At 39.5% G+C, this 19984-nt stretch overlaps 1 protein-coding gene across 2 annotated transcripts in view; it reads left to right on the forward strand.

Moving 5' to 3' along the window:
* The window catches only part of SRPX (sushi repeat containing protein X-linked), a 99803-nt gene extending 81479 nt beyond the window's left edge, over positions 1-18324 (forward strand). For both annotated transcript variants that reach the window (XM_007493346.3, XM_056826256.1), the window contains 4 exons: positions 3492-3671; positions 7031-7164; positions 13754-13875; positions 17731-18324. In XM_007493346.3, the coding sequence (XP_007493408.1) occupies positions 3492-3671; positions 7031-7164; positions 13754-13875; positions 17731-17911 (617 nt within the window). In that variant the 3' untranslated portion in view covers positions 17912-18324. The remainder of the gene's footprint in view (positions 1-3491; positions 3672-7030; positions 7165-13753; positions 13876-17730) is intronic.
* Positions 18325-19984: the final 1660 nt, after the last annotated feature.

A 19984-nucleotide genomic window follows, 5' to 3' on the forward strand; every position in this document is an offset into this window, starting at 1 on the left:
AATTTACCCCCTTATAGTGTGGAAATGACCAAACCCTTCCTAACTTTAAGGATGTGCCCTACAGTATAGCCCCTTTGCTCATTTGATTTTGATTTTTGTCCTTTTGAGGTGCTTTATATTAATCAGTGGTGAGGAGAAGAAGACCCTTGCTTCTACTCTGTGGCCATCTTAGCCTGGAAGTCCAGGACTTGAGTTTGGAAAGGGAGCTCAGGAAACAAGTATGGAGAGTCCAGAAGAAGCAACCCTGAAAGCTAAAGACCTGAACAATTACAGTGTTTCCATGCCCAGCACTAGACTGATCATAAAACTCCATCCCTGAAGCAAGAGAATCTGAGTTTAAAATGCTCCCAAACACTTCTTAGCTGTGTGACCCTGTTTGCCTCATAGTGTTTTTGTCTGCAAAATGATCTGGAAAAACAAGTGGCAAACCCCTCCAGTATCCTTGCCAAGAAAACCCCAAATAAGGTCATTAAGAGTTGGACACAACTGAAAAATGACTGAAGAACAAGACAGAAAATTAAAGTCTATCTTTTACCATCTGTGTAGCTTTGGGCAAGTCACTTTATCTCTCTGAAACTATTTCCTCTTCCTGTAAAATGGAAATAAAAACACATAACACCTACCTTGCAGGAAGGCTGTGCAAATTAGATAAAACAGAACATGCTTTGACCACAAAGTGTTATATTCTGAGGAATCCAGAGCAAGTTAGAAAGACAACTGATCCTATCCATTCATTTGACAGCAAGGCAATGGTATAAAGAAATGCCCTGACTTGCCCAAGGAAAAAGAGGTAGTAATTGGCGGAACCCGAATTCTTAAATCCAGGGGCTTTGCCACCTTTCTGCTATCATCAGTATCAGCTCCTGTTTGAAGGATCAGTCCTAAAAGAAATGATATGGTACCATGAAGTTTCTTCTCTTTATTTTTCTCCTCTTGTGCCATCATCCTTTGTTGTCCTTCTCCTCTTTTTTATTTATCTTTTTTCCTCATATTTCTCAGTGTCTCCAACCATGGTGCCTCAATGATACCTGGGCCTTGTTTCCTTTAATAGCCTTTACTCACCTCTACCCATATGTCTTCTGGCCCATTCCCAGGTCATTTATTTGAATAATTAATCTATGGTAAGGTGCTATTGGGTTAATGTATTTCCCCTTTCTTAGAAGAGTGGAAAACAAAGGATTTTGAAATCTCACTTCTAACCTGAGGTCTGTCACTCACATTTATGTGACTCTGGGCAAGTTGCTTATTCAACTCTCTGAGCATTACTTTTCTCTTCTATAAAAGGAAGACTTTGAATGAAATGGTCTATGAGGAGCCTTTTAGATATAAATGTTTGATCCGGTGGGGTCTTGGGAGTGTTGGAGTCGGTGGTGTACTGGTATTAAATGACTCTCCAAAAAAAATGTGCATGACATACTTTTAAGTTTAATTCATATTCTTAACATTTCTTAAGTCTAGCCACAAAACCATGAATCAAGTCCTGATTTGTAACTTTTTCTGGTCTCCAAGGTATAAATGTTCACATGGAAAATGTTAAGAATCTACGTAAGCTGATCTGGGCCGACTTCAGCACATCCCTGGTCAGAAGCAACAATGCCATAACTCATAAGAATGATTCTCATTATGGAAATTTTAGGCACTGAGAGATACTAATGGGCTAATAGAACTTTTGGTATCCCCCAGATGATAGCAATAAGAGATGCTGCATTTTCTGCCTAATTCTTAGCTTTAGAATATTATGAAAGAACCTCTTTCCCATATTTTTCCTCTGCCTTTCTCCAGAGACTATGAAGTTATACAGTCTTCCTCAGTGACACTTCCTGTCTCCATCCATGTCCTTGAAATAGTCAATCATCCACAAGCTCCTTTTATTTCCCCATGCTAAGTGACTGGCTTATATGAAGAGCCCCCAAAAGAGAGGCTCTTAAAACCAGTCTCCATAAACTATTTACTGAGCTGTAACTAAGGTGGGGGCAGCTAGGACTTTGTCCCAAGTTAAAGTGAGGGAAGGCTACTTCATGGGACACTGGCAATGCTTCCTTCTCTATATAGTCAGATTAGTAGTTGTAGTTGTAGTTTCTAACTTTGGATTCTCCTGTGGCAGCACATTTTGGTGGAGATTGAAAACAAGGCAAGAGCATGGGGGAAAAGTTGGGGGTTGTGATTGTACCACCTCTATCCTACTGCAAACTGCACCCATCCATGAAGGGTTTGGGGGAGAAATCAACCCTAGAAAGGAATGAGGATTTTTGTAACTGGAAGTTAGGTGATGGAGGACAGGTCATATAGGGATGGGAAGAGCATGGTGGAGATTAGATGCCAGACTTCTCAGGTGAAATAGAAGGGCTTCTTTCCACCATATTCAGTCTGGATCAGAACAGGGCAGCACCCAGACAATGTAGGAGCAAATAAATGGTAGTGCCCTTGGAAGAGGACAAGCCCAGGGACAACAACTGACTCATGAAGAAAGGGTCAGGCATTTCAGAAGACTCTTTGTCTTTGTCCCCAAAAGTCTTTTAAGCTATACATTACTGTACATAAATGTACCCTCTAGTGCCCTGTAGTAGAGGTTACATTTACATATTTATTGAAGCATGCAGGTAAGATGGCAGGTGTTTGCATAAAAAGAAAGACTATGAACCAGGTAGTAAACATTTGAAAAAAAGAGAGAAAATGACCTGAAGATTCATAAAGGCTACCAGGAAATGAATAGGGCTGTTATTAAGACAAATGAAGTGAACCTCAAAGGGAGAGATTTCTGCATAATAGAAATATGAAGGATGTTCTAGAGATGGCATTAAGGAATTAAGAGTAAGCTGCTACCTCTTCTTCCTGGACCAGTACCGTAGGAGAAATAAAAGAAAGGACATCCATTCTAGGAAAGTCAAGGCTGCAGCATTTTCTAAGGTTTCCATGAATACAAAAAGATGTCAGGAAAAGGTCTAAGGTGATGGAAAATTTGTGAACCACAGAATGGGGTTTCTGAAGTTTTTGATGGAAAGAAAGGGAGTCAGGAACTCCAGAATGGTAGGGCTAAGATGGATAAACATGAAAGATTGGACTGCACAGGAAAGGGATTTCCACTGAGGCAGCCAATAACTAAATTCAAGAACCACAGAAAGATTTTAAGTATCAAAGTAAAACAAATGCAAAGGGAACTCAAAAGCTAAAGATGTTTACATTAGCACACACACACATATATTTATATGTAGATAATTTACATAATTTTAAACAAATTGTAAACAATGTGGAGTTTGTGGCTCAGCACATAATTTCCTTATGCATTTGTTTATTTAAATTTTTTGGTGGAGTGGTTATTAAGTATATAATAAAAAATACAGAGAGGAGTTTGCTGGCCATAGGACACTGAATTTTCTCACCCGTTTACCTTTCCTTTTCTTAGAGGTTGTAACAGACATCAGAATTCCTCCTTATGGCTGTGGCTATTGCTTTGGAGAAGGCTTTATTTTCTGAATTCCCTCTCTTTACAGTCCAGCGTTGCAATAAGCTTCATGCTCCAGAGAATGGCTATATCAAATGCTCCAGTGATGGCAATAATTATGGAGCCACTTGTGAGTTTTCCTGCATTGGAGGCTACGAGCTACAAGGTAGCCCAGCCAGAGTGTGTCAATCCAACTTGGCCTGGTCAGGCACAGATCCAACTTGCAAAGGTAAGTTAGGAGCTGATTACTGGCCTGATCTTGGAGAGCCTGGTGACTTCATATGTTCAGGATGGAAGGGATGAAATACAGGAAAGTAGAAGGGGGCTTCTATTCAATTTTGAGGGTTAGAATGTAAATCTACTTCACTTTAATGGTTGAAAACTACCCCAACCCTCTTCAGTACAGGCTTCTCCCTCTTGCTTTATTCCTTCTTCTTTATTTTGTGTCAGAAAACAAAGATTGGTGCTTGACAAAATATTGAAGCAGAGCACATTCATCTTCAGTGCTCCCAGTGCCTCCTTTCTACAGAATGGTAGAATAAAAGAGATCTAAAATAGAAAATAGAAGACCAGACTGCTGGTCCTAGATCTACTAAATATTTACTGAGGAATCCTGAATAAAATTATTTAATCTTTGGGAGCTTCAGTTTCCTCCTCTGCAAAATGGGACTGATTGTATCTGTACTATTTACCTTACTAGTAAGCATGACTCCTATACAATAATGGATGAAAGCTTTTGTAACCCTTAAAGCATAAACAATGATAAGATGTCATTATCATCAGAGGTGATAGAAGAAGCCTTTGAGTGTCCCTACCTCTCCTGCTTTGGACATAAAGTCATAAAGTCCTGAATTCAAATTTACCCTCAGGCACTTACTATCTATAAGACTATGAACAAGTCATTTAACCTTTGACAATGTCATTTTTATCAGCTGTAAAAATAGGGATAATAATAGAACCTACCTCATAGGATTTTTATAGGGATCAAATGAGATAATATTTGTGAAGTTCTTAGCATAGTGTTTGATATATAGTAGATGCTTAATAAATGTTTTTTTTTTAATTTCCTTCTTTCCTCCTTTCCTCTCCTCTTTCCCATTCCCTCTCCATCTCCAACATACCCAATTTCTCTTTACTTCTCTCCTATGCTATTAAGGACGGTTGATTTTGTTATTTGGTAAATTTACTTTTCTCTTTTTCTAAGCCCCTACAAAATAGATTTTTGTGCATCAGATACCTGGGGACTCCAAGGACCCCACTTTATTCCTCTTGATTTTATTTACATAGAATGTTTGAGCTACAAAAGATTTTAGCAATCAGAGTTCAACTTCTTTATTTCATAAATGATGGAACTGAGAGCCAGATAATGTGAAGTAATTAGTCCCAGGTCACACAGCTAATTAGCAGGAGAGATTAGAGAAAATGAATCAATCAAAGAACTGAGATCTACCAATGTAGTTTCCCCTACACCTGGCTGCCTTCTTTGTCAATAACTCAACATCTAGTTAAAGTAGGAAGACCAGGAGAGTTTTCTAGTCCTATTTCTTCATCTGTAAAACAAGAGTTTAACTAGATGACCTCTAAGGTCCTGGCTCTAACCTAGTGATCCTGTGATTTTACCATCTTCAATAGAAGATTTACTTCCTGTGTGCTAGACAATCTGGTCTCTCAGTTAGCTGCAAGGTTATTTACAATGTTTCAGCCAGAATGCTGATTAGTCAGTCAGTCAATAAATATCCAACACCTCCTATATTTCAGGCTGTATGCTAAATGCTGGGGATAGAAAAAGAGGCAAAAATAATCCCTGCCTTTCAGGAGCTCATAATATAATGGAGTAGACAACATCTAAATAATATGTACACACACGCTGTATACAAAGATACCTTGGAAATAATAAACTAAAGGAAATCACTAGCATTAAGGGGAATGGGGAAATGCTTCCTGCAGGAGGAGGGGTTTTATCTGGCACAAGAAGGAATCAAGAGAAGTTAAGAGATAGAGATGAGAAGGGAGAACATTCCAGGAGTGAAGGACAGCTAAAGGAAATGCCAGCATCTGGCAGATGGAGAACTTTGTTTGAGGAACAAGGAAGTTGGTGTCACTGGATCACAGATTTAAAGTGTAAGAAGACTGGAAAGACGGGGTTGGGGGAGTTATGAAGGGCTTTGAACACCAAACAGAAGAATTTACTTTGGGGCAGAGTCTATTAAGCAAGATATTGAACTTCTCTATATTTTACATGGGAGAATCTCTCAATTTTACATTAATTTAGTGGTTCAAACTTTGGTTAAATAGACTCAGCTTACCAAAACAGTGCTATCTTATATGTCACTCCATGTCTGACTTGAGAGTAATATGATAATATCAGTCTTAGAACATGAATTAACTTGAAACTTTGAGTTAACCATTCAAATGCCTTCAATCAATAATATTTTTATTTGAAGGAATATTGAACAAATAACCAACTCATGCAGGTTTGTTTGTGGAAACAAGCATTTATGAAGAATATTCAGGATCAAGTTATCACACTCAGACATTTCAGGAATGGTATTTTCAAGTAAGCCAGATTTAGGGTTACAGATTATGCAAAGAAATGGTGGAAATTATGCAATACAGAAATAAAAATTTCCTTATGAACTTAACTATTCAAATATATCAAAATTGGAGCATTGTCACAAACCAATCTGTAGCCCATAATAATCTGGAAATAACTCCATAAAATCCATAAAATTTTAAGAACACTATTTTACTATTTTAAATGGCCAAAATTATACCAAATATTCATAATCTCCCAGTTATGGAGAATAAATATCTTTCAAAATATAGCCCCTTGGCAGAAAAAAAACTTGTCATATAGGAATAGCAAGTGGTATGCCTTCTCCCTAGCATCCTGTTTATAACTGGAGTTGTCCAGACAATGCTTTCAGTAAGTCTATATAAGATGAATTTATATCCCAATTACTTTTGTTTAGCCAACCCCCCAGTTTAAAAAATAATCCACCTCAACAATAGTATGAAGAACTTTGAATATGAAAGAATAAATAGGGGAGAGTGACTTACCCAAGGAAAACATTTTGTTATTCTCAAAATGTTGCATGAATGCCAAATGTTATTCTGGGTATCCTTAGTCACTTAGGATCTTTATTTTTATCTATAGGCATTTAGGGAGCCATGAGGGATTTGCAGTTTGGGGGCCCGAGTTTGAATTCTGCTTTTGTCTCAACCCATGAGCCCTTAGGCAAGTAAACGTAAGCTGTCTGGGTCTCAGTTTTGACACTTTGGCTCTAACCCAAAGAAAGCCTTTTCCAAATGATATTTCCAGTGAACCTGAATTGTGCCTTTTTATTTCCTGCTCTCTTTATCCCCAAATAATCCTCCCCTCAGTGGCTCACTCTTTCCTACTAACTTTATTCTAACATTACATGATAAGTTCTTGGAGGCCTGGGACTGTTCCATGTTTTTATTCCTAGCACTAATGTGGTGCCGGCATAGAGGAAAAACTGCATGTCAGTGGATTGATTGCCTGGAATTATGCAGTGCTCTGAACGGAAACAGACCACCTCTAATTCAGGCCTTTTCCTATTGTAGCTATGAAGATCAATGTGGGTGTCAGATCAGCCGCAGCTCTTCTGGATCAGTTTTATGAGAAAAGGAGGCTCCTAATTGTGTCTACCCCAACTGCTCGGAACTTGTTCTACAGGGCACAACTCGCAATGCTGCAGGTAAGAGCCACTTCAGGGAGGGAGAAAGGTTGACAGGGGACAATCTTCCCTGAGATCCCTCTCTCACCTCCCTGCCAAAAGTAGTCAGGAATGGCTTTTTCTTCTTCCAGCCTTACAGAGTTCTTCATTCTTTGAATTCACAGTTGTTTTCTGCATTTGTTATAGGTACATTTCCCTACCCCTAGCCCCATAGAATGGAAGCACCTTGAGGACAGGACTATTTGTTTTTGTCACTGTATCCTCAGATCCTTTGCCCAGTGCTTGGCACATAGTAGGTGCTTAACAAACATTTGTTACAATTGAAATGTATTTTGTATTATCATTCTCTATGCTTGTGTTGATTCACCTATTTGACAATAAGTGCCATGTGAGCAGAGACTATCTTCTCAAAACTTTTTTCTCTCTTCCATTTACTGTTAGTGTCTTTCTAGGTGTTTAATATGTTTGTTCAATTAAAGTGAATTACAGGTGAAGTAATGGGTGTATGGGGTGCTCAGAGAAGTGTAGTATCTCTGGTATGGAGGGCTTGTCGTGCCCTCCTAGGGCAGCTCTCCAGCCTCTGACCTTCACCTGACACCCAGCTCTCACATGTGGTTCCCAGTAGCTGCTAGCATGTGGCAGCGGCCACACCCCGGGCAACGGCTTCGACAGGCTGGCTAAACCTTGTGAGGGTAGCCATCGGGTTGTCGACCCCTGGTGAACCAGGGCTTTGCTCACCCAGCATGTGAAGACTGCTTCGGCGGAATAGACGGAAGAAACCAACAAGAAGGTTCAATGGCTGAGATGGCGACACAGCAAAGCACTGTGGAGTGCTCAGGGTGTGTTGGAGGACAAAGGACAACACGGCCATCCAATGCTGCTGAGGAAGTCTCCAGGTGTAACGATTTTTCATGCCACTGGACCCAGGCTTCCAACGCTGAGAGAGTGGGACTGTCTCTGTGCATCGACTTTTCCACTTAAATCTCCTTCACGTACAAGTGTCTTTGTGCACAAAAATGCACAAAGACAATCGTCATCCTCGGTTACAGAGAGACTACTACTACAGGTGAAGTGGATGCTAAAGAATGAAGCCAGTTTATAACCTTCCTTCCTCTGCCTCTCACCAATCATCCCTTCCTTCCTTCCTTCCTTCCTTCCTTCCTTCCTTCCTTCCTTCCTTCCTTCCTTCCTTCCTTCCTTCCTTCCTTCCTTCCTTCCTTCTTTCCTTCCTTCCTTCCTTCCTTCCTTCCTTCCTTCCTTCCTTCCTTCCTTCCTTCCTTCCTTCCTTCCTTCCTTCCTTCCTTCCTTCCTTCCTTCCTTCCTTCCTTCCTTCCTTCCTTCTTTCCTTCCTTCCTTCCTTCTTTCCTTCCTTCCTTCCTTCCTTCTTTCCTTCCTTCCTTCCTTCCTTCCTTCCTTCCTTCCTTCCTTCCTTCCTTCCTTCCTTCCTTCCTTCCTTCCTTCCTTCCTTCCTTCCTTCCTTCCTTCCTTCCTTCCTTCCTTCCTTCCTTCCTTCCTTTTCCCTCATTCCCTTCCTTTTTTCCTTACTTCCATCTATCTTTTCTTCTTTCCCTCCTTCCCTCTCTTCCCTCACCTTCTTTCCTTCCTTCTTTCCTTTCTTTTTTCTCCCCTCTTTCCTTTATTTCTTCCTTCTCTCCTTTCCTTTAATTCCTCCATTTATTAAGTGCCCTCTAGCAAAGAACTACGCTAGGGAATAACAGAAATATTAAGAACATGAAAAAGTGTTCTAAATCTCTTATAATCAGAGAAATGCAAATCAAAACAACTCTGAGATATCACCTCACACCTAGCAGATTGGCTAACGTGACAGCAAAGGAAAGTAATGAATGCTGGAGGGGATGTGGCAAAGTTGGGACATTAATGCATTGCTGGGAGTTGTGAATTGATCCAACCATTTTGGAGGGCAATTTGGAACTATGCCCAAAGAGCACTAAAAGACTGTCTGCCCTTTGATCCAGCCATAGCACTGCTGGGTTTGTACTCCAAAGAGATAATAAGGAAAAAGACTTGTACAAGAATATTCATAGCTGCGCTCTTTGTGGTGGCAAAAAACTGGAAATGAGGGGATGCCCTTCAATTGGGGAATGGCTGAACAAATTGTGGTATATGTTGGTGATGGAATACTACTGTGCTCAAAGGAATAATGAAGTGGAGGAATTCCATGGGAACTGGAACAACCTCCAGGAAGTGATGCAGAGCGAGAGGAGCAGAACCAGGAGAACATTGTACACAGAGACTGATACACTGTGGTACAACTGAATGTAATGGACTTCTCCATTAGGGTCAATGCAATGTCCCTGAACAATCTGCAGGGATCAAGGAGAAAAAACACTATTCACAAGCAGAGGACAAACTGTGGGAGTAAAAACACCGAGGAAAAGCAACTGCCTGACTACAGGGGTTGAGGGAACATGATTGAGGAGAGACTCTAAATGAACACCCTAACGCAAATACCAACAACATGGAAATAGGTTCTGATCAAGGACACAAATAATACCCAATGAAATTGTGCATTGGCTACTGGAAGGGGTGGGGGAGGGGAGGGAGGGTAATAATGTGATTATTGTATCAAGGAATAATGTTCTAAATTGACTAAATAAATTTTTCAAAAAAAAATTAAGAACATTGATGAGTGTAAATATGATTTATACCAACACAGAACAAAATGCCTCTACTACAAGAGTTGCTGTGACCAAGGGAAAAAGTCCTCATCTTGGGAACAATCTGGGGATGAACTTTTGTGAATTTAGTTGACAAGCACACATTCCATCATTGTCCCTTTCCTAAAACTTTTATATTTTGTGCTCTGCTGACTTAGTTTTAAGAAGGAAGGAGATACACGAAGTGTTAACTTCAATGCCACAATGATACAGTAGCAGAATATTTTAGTGGAAATGAAGAAAGATAAAAAGATAATATGATGTATTCCCCAAGGCCAGATTTGAACCTAGGACTTCCAGTCTCTAGGCTTGGCTCTCAATCCACTGAGCCACCTGGCTGCCCCCAATATGTACTGTTCTAAGACCACCTGGTAGAGCATCCTAATGTGTCTCTAGGCATGATCCTCAGAGGTTTTTAAAGAGACATAATAATACTATTCCTCTTCAGTGTCAATATGTGATGACACTTTTTTCTCTATCCTTGATTCAGAAATCAAACATAAACTTCCAAAGAGCTTCTCTTTGCCTACAACATTCATTTTGACTCTTTCCTAGAAGCTAGATTCACTGGAGAAGTGAAACAAGAGGTCCAGGAGCATATTCAGTGGTCACATGGCCAATAGGATTGACTTAATGTTGCCTTGATAGCTTGATTTTCTTTGAACTCAATCTAATTTTGGTGACGTGTGTGTTATGTAACTCCAGAGAAGGGATACCGTGATGTGGTGGATTGAGCATAAGTAGGAGTCGAGCCCTAGTTTTGTCATTAACTATGTGACCTTGAGCAAGCAGGTCCTTGCAGGACCAAAAATTTGGGTCCTTAGTTTCCTCATTAAAAAACAAGTGGATTGGCCCAGCAAGGTGGTCCAATGAATAGAATTTTGGACCTGGACTCAGGAAGACCTGAGTTTAATTTCTGCTTCAGACACTTTACTAGCTGTGTGGCCCTGAGTGAGTAAGCTACTTAATCTTACAGCCTCAATTTCCCCACCTATAAAATAGGGATAATAATAGCACCTATTTCTAGGGTTGGGTTGTGAGGATCAAAGGAGATAATATATGTATCACATTTTACAAATCTTAAAGCGAGTATAAATACTTGCTAATACTTATAAGCTCCACGGGGGCAAGGACAATGTCATGGATATCTTTTTATTTCCCCAGCACATAGGCTAGTGTTTGGCTTAATAATTACTTCATCAGTGTTGGCTCTTAGATTTTTAAAAAAATGTATTTAGTCAATTTAGAATATTTTTCCTTGCTTACAAGAGTCATGTTCTTTCCCTCCCTTCCCCCAAACCCTCCCATAGCCAACGCACAATTCCACTGGGTTTTACATGTTATACTTAGATTTTAAATTGTTTTTGCTCTACATAATAGTATTGCTAGATTGGCTTAAAGACATACATTCACAGTTATTCATTAAATACCAATTCTTAGTTCCTAGCAGAGTACGCAGTGTTTTCTGTTTTTACATTTTTTCTTTCCTTTCTTTTTCTCTCCTTTTCTCCTTTTTTTAGAGTAGCAAAAGTTTTATAGAATGGTCCTTAATGAGAGTTTATTGGTTCCTGACCTTAAACTTCAGTCTCATGCCTAAATTCTATTGGTCTGGGTATGTAAGTGTCTGAAGGGCTATTCCAGTGAAATATTAGACAGATTTTGCTTGGCCACCCAAGGCAGAACAGAAACAATGGGGAGAAGTTACAAAGAGGCAAATTTAGGTTTGATGGGAGAGCAGACGTGATACTGGAGTTATCCCAAAGTAGAATTGGCTGCCTTGAAGAATAGTGACTTTGTCTTCATTTGTAGTCTTGTAGGAAAGGCTAGATGACTGTTCATTTGATCTTTTGTTGAGGTGAGCACAGAAGTTCCTCCCTTCCAAAGCTGTAATTCTATAATCCTATGATTGCTACTCAGAGATGCCCGATCCTTACTCCATTTAGTTCTGGGACCCTCCTTAAAGCCTCACACTAACCACAGCCAGACGTAGACAGATGTGTGGTAGAGGACTTTTGTCGCATTTCCATCCTTTCTGCCAATGCAAGTTTTCTCTTATTTACCCCTTTCCACCATCTCATGAGGATGTTGTGCCCTGAGGAGATACACAACTGTCAGCATCCCAGAATCTGATCTCTTCTTTCTCCATTCCCCCACTATTTTGCTAGATGTCTTAATAAAACACTTTGCATTCCAGGGAGAACAGCTTAATGTGTCACTCCTGTTAGAGACTGAGCTCCCAGTTAGAATCCTTCAATGCCTTAAGGAGACCACTGATGCAGAAATTTCAGGCAGGCCTGCTGTGAGCAGACTCTCAGGAGCAGACAACACATCTTCCTGCCCAGAGGAGGGACGATGGTAGCATATGTGGGTTCAAAATAAAATGGGATTTATTTGAAGATTTCATTTTTTTTTCTTTCCAAAAATCTAGCTGAGCTGGTTTGGTGACTTTCTTTTTTTTTCAACGGCCAGGGAAGATGCTCCTCAGACCACTTGGCAAAAGCTGTCTGGACATATGTTCCTTAGTCTTTTCCTCAGGGCCAACTCATACGACTGGAAAACCTGGAAACATTCTCCCCCACCCTGACTCCTTTCTTTGAAAAGCCAAATTTAGAATTCTCTGGGGCGCTGTTAGATTTTTTTTTTAAAGGAAATGTGACTTTGTAGAGTTTTCATCAATTCTAGACCTAGACACAAAGACTGCCATTTTGTTTAGGTTTTAAAAATAACCCTAAAAGCCAAACCCTATTCATTGAATTCCAGGGAGGTAATATAGTATGGTGGAAAAAGTATGGCAGTAGAAGACATGGGTTCAAATTCTACCTTTGACATAATCAGTATGATTTTGAACACATTTAACTCTTTTGAGTTTCGGATATATGTAATCTGGCAAATGAGAGGAGTTAGACTAGATGGCATTTAAAGACCCTTGCTACTCTAAATCTATGATTTTATGATTCCTAGGAAAGTATTCTAAATATGTTTTGTTTAACTAAATATTATCCAATTACATGTAAAAATTTTCACATTCTTTAAAAATCTTTTTGAGTTTCGAATTCTCTCCTTCCCCCTCCCAGCCCTTGAGAAGGCAAGTAATATGGCAATTATTATACACGCAAAGTCACAAAATATCAAATTTCTCTATTAGCCATGTTGCAAAAGAGTAAACAACCACACAAAACGAGAAAAAAATAAAGTAAATGCAAAGTCTGCTTCTGCTTCAACCTGCACTCAGAGTGCATCAGTTCTCTCTCTGGATGTGGAGAGCATTTTCATCATGGATCATAGGGAAGTATTTAGGGATTACTTCTACTCATTGTATGAACCACAGGTCTAGGACTACCTTGTCTCCTAGAATCAAACATCAACTTCTCTGTTCGCCATTTAGAGTTATCCTTCCTAATCTGGCACCAAGTTATGTTCCCCATGTTGTCACTCTCATTGCCCTCCCTCAAATACTCTATGATCCGGCCAAATTATCCTTCTCATTCTTCTTTACACAGGACAGATATTCTTCTTGACTGAACATGGGCACTGGTGGCCCTCCCATGCCTGGAATGCCCTTCTTTCTTCTCCCTTAGAATTGTTTACTTCTTTAAAGGTTCAGCTCAAATATACCTTAATTATGAAATCTTTTTGTATCTCTCCCTCCTGATGCTAAGGCATCAGGGATCTGGACAATGAGTGCTTTCTCCATATATTCCTGACGTCTCCTCTGATAAAATGTTTGAAGCCTGGGACTGTTTCATTTTTGTCTTTGTATCCACCTAGCACAAGGTGTGGCCATTTAAAAAGTAACATTTGTTAATTGATTGGTTGCCCCTAGGTGGCAAACTTTATTTCCTGTGGTGACAAATTTTTCTTTGTCCAATTTTCTCCTGATTCTAAGGATCCCCCCCAAAAAATATTCCTCATTTTCATTTTGGCCTTTCCAGCAATCACAGTGTGGTCTGGACCTAAGACACATCACGGTCATTGAACTGGTTGGCACATATCCAACCCTGATAGGAAGAATCGGAGTGAGGATCATGCCCCCAGCACTCACCCTTCAGCTCAGGTAAGAGAAAATCCCCTTTTACTTGGTTCCCCCATAAATACACTTTCTTTTCCCGGTCCCTAGAATTCATTCCCTTTCTCGCTCACTTCAGTAAATCCCTCTTATTTACAGTGGTACAAATCAACAAATCCCTCATTGACAAGAGTTTTAAAAGGAATCAGACAATGTTAGCCAAAGGAATCTCATTTTTTTTTGGTCAATGCATTCTGTACTGTGGGGTCAGAGGAGAGCTCTGAAGAACTGGATTACTTTTAGAAAGTGTCTCAACAACAAATAGCCAGTGGAACCTTCCCAGTAATCCAGGTCGAGGCAAAAGGTGTGCCTGTGTTTTCAGCATCACCGACCAGCTTTCAGACAGATTCTTAGCATCAGTCACTCCAGACCTGAAAGCTGCATAGATCAAAACAGGGAGATTCAGAAAACTGGGGTCCATAAATGAAAAGAGACAAATGTTTTGGACTGGAGCTAGGTGGAGGCAATATCCTACCTGCCCAGCAATCTGTGGTTTAAGAAAGTAGTACATTGGAAAGAGCAGTGCAAATCCCATTTCTAATGCTTTGTATTTGGGGCAAGTTAACCCTCTTTGTACAGTGGAAAGAGGAGATTAACTCTAGTGTCAGTGGACCTGGGTTCAGGTCTTGACACTTACTAACCAAATGAATTAATATATAATATGTTTTGCAAATATTAAAGTTATTGTTATTATTATAGACCATTTACACTCCAAGGATCAACTGGCTAGGTTCAGAGAGGCTGGCCACAACATTAGTATAATCATTGTTTTGACCCAAACAACTCATGAAGACTGTGGTGTAGTATTGTCATTGTAACCTTGGGACGCTAACTTTTGGGACCTCAGTTTCCTCATCTGTAAAATGAGAGGATTGGAGTATGAAGACCCAGCTCTAGATCACTGACCCTGTCCCTAAGGCACCTTGGGCAGTGAGGCACTTTGCAGAGAGTTCCACAGGCAGTATGTTTCAGAATCAAGATTCGAGGCTAGTTCTTGAGAGACCAATTCAATCTCTTATGCTTCCTCCCCTCTCTGTCCTAAAATCAGACTTTATCAGTGTTTCCTGTGGGACTGTATCTTTTGTGTAGAACTCTGACTTGACCCCTTCATGATTTCTTTGGTGTAGTCATACTCTTTGCCAAAACAGATTCTACTCTTACTATACCGTGGTTATGGTCTTCATGAGTTGCTTTGGTCAAAACACTGATAATATTGTGGCCCAGCTTCTCTGAACTTAGAGATTCTGGTCCTTGGAGTACAAATGGACTGTTTACTGCCAGGTTTGTACCTGAGATTTTTGCAGCCTGATAGGATCTCTCGGGGCTTTGGCTCCATTGGCACTGCCTTCAAGATCCAGCATCACCTCCGCATCACAGTGAAGCATTAACCCAGGCATGATCTTCAAGTCTTTGGGAGATATTTACAAATACCATCCTCAAAGCCTTTTAAAACCTATTAAAACTTTAGGATGTGTGAACTTTAATAGGGCGAGATCTCTCCGTGATAGAAGCATTCCTCACCTTTCTGCTAACAACCATGGATATCTGTCCCAGAACAAGGAGGGAATGTGTTATAATGGGAAGAACAATGGAAAGAACAGTGGAACTGGTCCTGGGTTCAAATACTGCCTCTGATACTCATTGTCTTGGAAAAATCACTTTTTTTCCTGTAGCAATAAAAATGTGATATAGAGAAACTGAGGCATGTAAAATTTGAAGTATAATCTATTTATTGGCAAGGCCAGTAGTTACCAATAATAGAAGTCAAGGGTCCCTTAATGACCAGAGGACGTCCTTGCCCCATACAATTGAGAAGCTTTTTTGTTTTTTTAAAATACAGTTTAGTGGTTACATAAAGTTCAGTGATGCAGACTAAACTTAAGACTGTGATCGGTTCATAATTATGCTTTGTGACAAAGGAGTCTTCAAAGACAACAGGGAAAACCCAATGAGCCATCATTCTCTAGAAAGCTTTGTGACAGATAAACACTGCTAGGAAGGGGTCTTCCAGACCCCATGCTAATAGAGAGATGCAGAGTTAGTCGTTGTTCCCCCAGAACATTCTTTGCAAAGTCCCTAATTTACTACTCTTTGTACCAGTGGACATCTTATGGCCAGATGAAATCATCCTTCATCATCTTTCTTATCTCCCTCAAATAGCATGGTAATTGCTTGTTAGTTTATTGAGATATATTCATGATCACGAGGTCTCCACAAAATTACTCCGACTCTAAACCTTGAAAACTTGGTGTCAGTGGTTAATGCTAGGATTAATAAAACTCATTATTAATCAAATATTAATAATAATTAATAAACAATTTCATACTCCCTGACCTTAATTTCTCCACCTGAAGTGAGAAGTTGTCCTTTGAAGTCCCCTGGAGCTTTTGATCTATGATGCTGAGTAAAATCCAGAGATAATCACTGACTGTCACCTACTAGTGGCATTATGTAGTTTACTCTCTTCTTTTGGTTGCTAGTGATGTCATGGGTCAACTTGATTGAGTAGAGGCCCATTTCTTTTTCCTGCCATTACCATGTGAAGGAGGAGGCAGAGGCAAAGGTAGCAGGATATATTGGGAACAGTAATGGACTTAGAGTTCCAAAGATCTGAGTTCTAAATATGGCTCTGACACTAAGCTGGGCATTTCTTTCCTCATTTATAAACTGAGGGGCATTAGATGATTTCAATGGTCCCTTCTGGTTCTTATGTTCTGTTATTTCTCTTCCTAGCCTACATAGACCATCATTCCTTTCACTTGCCCAGGTTTAAGCTAAATGACCTAAAATGTGAGCAGTTGAAGGGAATGATGGTCTGTGAGGGGCGGGAAGACAGGGAAAGGATACGCATAACATGGAGTGCCTTGAGAATAAAATAGGAGACACCTTGCAGTTCTCCATTTAATCCCTATCAATCTGTTTCCTCATCTGTAGAATGGGGATAATTTATAGCACCCACCTCTCAGGTTTGTTGTGAGGATCAAATGAGAATATGTAAAGTACTTTTTAAACCATAAAATATTTATATAAATGCTAGTTATTATTATCATTTAACTACTTAGTTCTCCAACCAATTCACTAAAGACTATAGGTTGCAAAATAGTTGCTTTTCACTGGTACATAGAGCTCCCTATCCTAATGAATTCACAGGCCCTGACATACTTATTTTGGGCTGGACTTTCTTTGAATGCAAAAGAGGACTTCTTGTGCAAATTATAATCTGAGAGGGTCAGTTGGGGACAACGAGAGATTAAATGGCCTGCCTAGTGTTACACAGCCTGTGTGTGTCAGGAGAATTTGATCCCAAGTCTTCCTGACTTCAAGGCCAACCTTTTTTTCTTTTGTGCCACATTGGAGAGGAGGGGGTGGGGAGGGAGAAAGAGATGGAGCAGAAAGAGAGAGAGGGAAAAAGGAGAAAAAAAGAGAGATCTGGAGAGAGAAAACGAGAGGGGTGTAAGAAGGAAGAAAAGAAAGCAAGAGAAAAAAGGAGAAAGAAAAGAAAAAAAGGAAGGAAAGAGGGGAGGGAGGAAGGAAGGAATGAAAGGAGAAATGAAGGAAGAATGTTAGGATCTCAATGACCCATATCTGAGATGTGAGGGGCACCATGTTCATAAAGAAAAGCTGGTTGTTTTCCTTCATATGGCTTTGCTGCACCATTTGGTCTTTGTACTACTGTACACAGGGCCCTGAAATTTCCATCCTTAAAGGGTCTTTTTCTTGTTTTTTTTCCTGAAATTTCTTCAGCCATCTATCTAATTAATCCATATATGCATATATTATACTAGAATGTTCTTGGCAATTGGACCTTTATTTACCTAATTTCTCTGCTTTGTCTGGTTTTAGGCTGCTACTGAGAATCCCCCTTAACACATTTAGCATATTATTGGTGGATAAACATGGCATGGACAAAGAACGCTACATGTCCATAGTGACACCAGTATCCCTTTTCAACCTTATTGACACTTTCCCCTTGAGAAAAGAAGAGATGGTTTTACAAGCTGAAATGGGCCAGGCATGCAACTGATGATGGTGAAACCTGGAAACTTCTGACTGGTGAATGGATTTCATTTTTCTTCCTATGTAATACCCAAAGCATGCCTTTAAAAAAAGTCACTGATGTATAGATTTCTTTTGTAATTTTAAAATTTTATTTTATTATGTAACTTCTATGCATCTAGAAACAAACATTATGTTTTTTGTACTTTTATGTTATCTCTGAAAAATTTCATACTACTAACAGAATTTAGAATTTCTTATTCTCATAACAACCTCATTCCACTCCTATCTCATTAAAGCCAGTGACCTTGTATAGAATTTTATAGACCATAGCAACATACAGATCTGGGACATTTCATTCAGTGCATAATGGAACTCTCTTACATTGTATTTTTTTAATTAAAACTTTTATTAATAAAATATTTTGGGGCAAATTCAGAATCGAGTATTTTGAAACTCACTTTGTATGTATAGACTCAATACTGATGATATAAATATCCAAACTAAAGCCTAGGTTTTACAGGAGGGAGGGAGGGGGGAGAGAGAGAGAGAGAGAGAGAGAGAGAGAGAGAGAGAGAGAGAGAGAGAGAGAGAGAGAGAGAGAGAGAGAGAGAGAGAGAGAGAGAGAGAGAGAGAGAGAAAGAGAGGAGAGAGAGAGAGAGAGAGATCAAATTAGAGTAGTAGCCCTAGTCTCATTCACTTTTCCACAATAAGGAAGCCTTATTTCCCTCTTACAATTCTAGAGGCACCCTTGAGATATTGTTAGATTTTTAACTCCTTGAAGACAGCGATAATTGTTTGCCTTTTTCTTTATCCCCAGTCCTCAGTATAGTATCTGGCACATAGTAGGTACTTAAAAATATTTATTGGATGACTATATAGTGTCATTCTCTAATGCTATCAGCTTGAGCCCCCATCCAGTGATGGATGCCCCAATTCTACCCAAACAACATTCATTTGCTTTTACAAAGGGATATTTACTGTGAACATATAGCAAGACCAGAAGTACTGACATTTACTCTCATTACTAGGGAGCACTCTTATACCTATACCATCTCTGAGGATATAGACTTCAAACTTAAAGGATTTCCTACATAGCAGTCATTCCATCAATATCAGTTCTGAATTCTAAGTAGCCATTAGATGAATTAGATAGATAGATGATAGATAAATAGGTAGATAGTGTATGTATTTGTTAAGTACCTAAAATGTCCCAGGCCCTATCCTATGCACAAATAATATAAAAACAAGAAAATAAAATGGTCCCTATTCTGAAGAATCTTACTTTCTACCAGAGTAAGAAAAGATACAAAAGGAAATTGGAAAATAGGAGAGATGGTACTAATACATGCATGGGGTCAAAACAGCTGGTGTGTAGGAGACCAGCAAATTAAAAAAAGACGAGCTTGTGTGACCTTTAAATTACTCCACTCTACTTAGTCTAACAAAATCAGGAATGTCTTGTGAACTTTAAATTATTCCACCCTACTTAGATCTTACTTTATGGTGAAGATAACATTGTAATCTCCTGATTGAACAATGAAGGTACTTAGTTCTTACTTTATAGTGAAGCTAGAACTTTAAGCTAAGTCTATTTTTAGATCTTAATACAAAAAGGTGTTAAGTAACTATGAAGGGTAAATTAATCACAAAAAAGTCAAGTAACTAACAAAAGGTGAACTTAACAAAGAAGTGTTAAGTAACTCTAAAGATATAATCTAATCAAAGAAGATGAGAACTAAAGAATGGGCATTTAGAGGAGGAGACACAAGAGTGAAAGGTCTATATATTTGGCTCACTTGCTCTCTCTGAAAATTTTGACCTCTTTTCCTGGAGTGGTGACTCTGGCTGGCAGCATGCTAAGCGTTCAGACACTTTGGCGTGGTGGCAGCTAGTGTCCAGTTTGGCAGTGAGTTTTCCCTTGATACTATACTGGGAGAAGCTGAATAACTAGTTCAGGTTCAGGTATCTTAGCTGAGCCCTCTTGGAGTTTTAGGCTGATTCCTTTCTCCTTTACCTTCCAGCACTATCCTCTTAAAAGCCACTAATTTGAATCCCCCCTGGCACAAGCCAGGTGGGAAAAATCCTACACCTTTCCCTC

Source organism: Monodelphis domestica, chromosome 4 (genome assembly GCF_027887165.1).
Source record: "Monodelphis domestica isolate mMonDom1 chromosome 4, mMonDom1.pri, whole genome shotgun sequence".
Lineage (NCBI taxonomy): Eukaryota > Metazoa > Chordata > Mammalia > Didelphimorphia > Didelphidae > Monodelphis > Monodelphis domestica.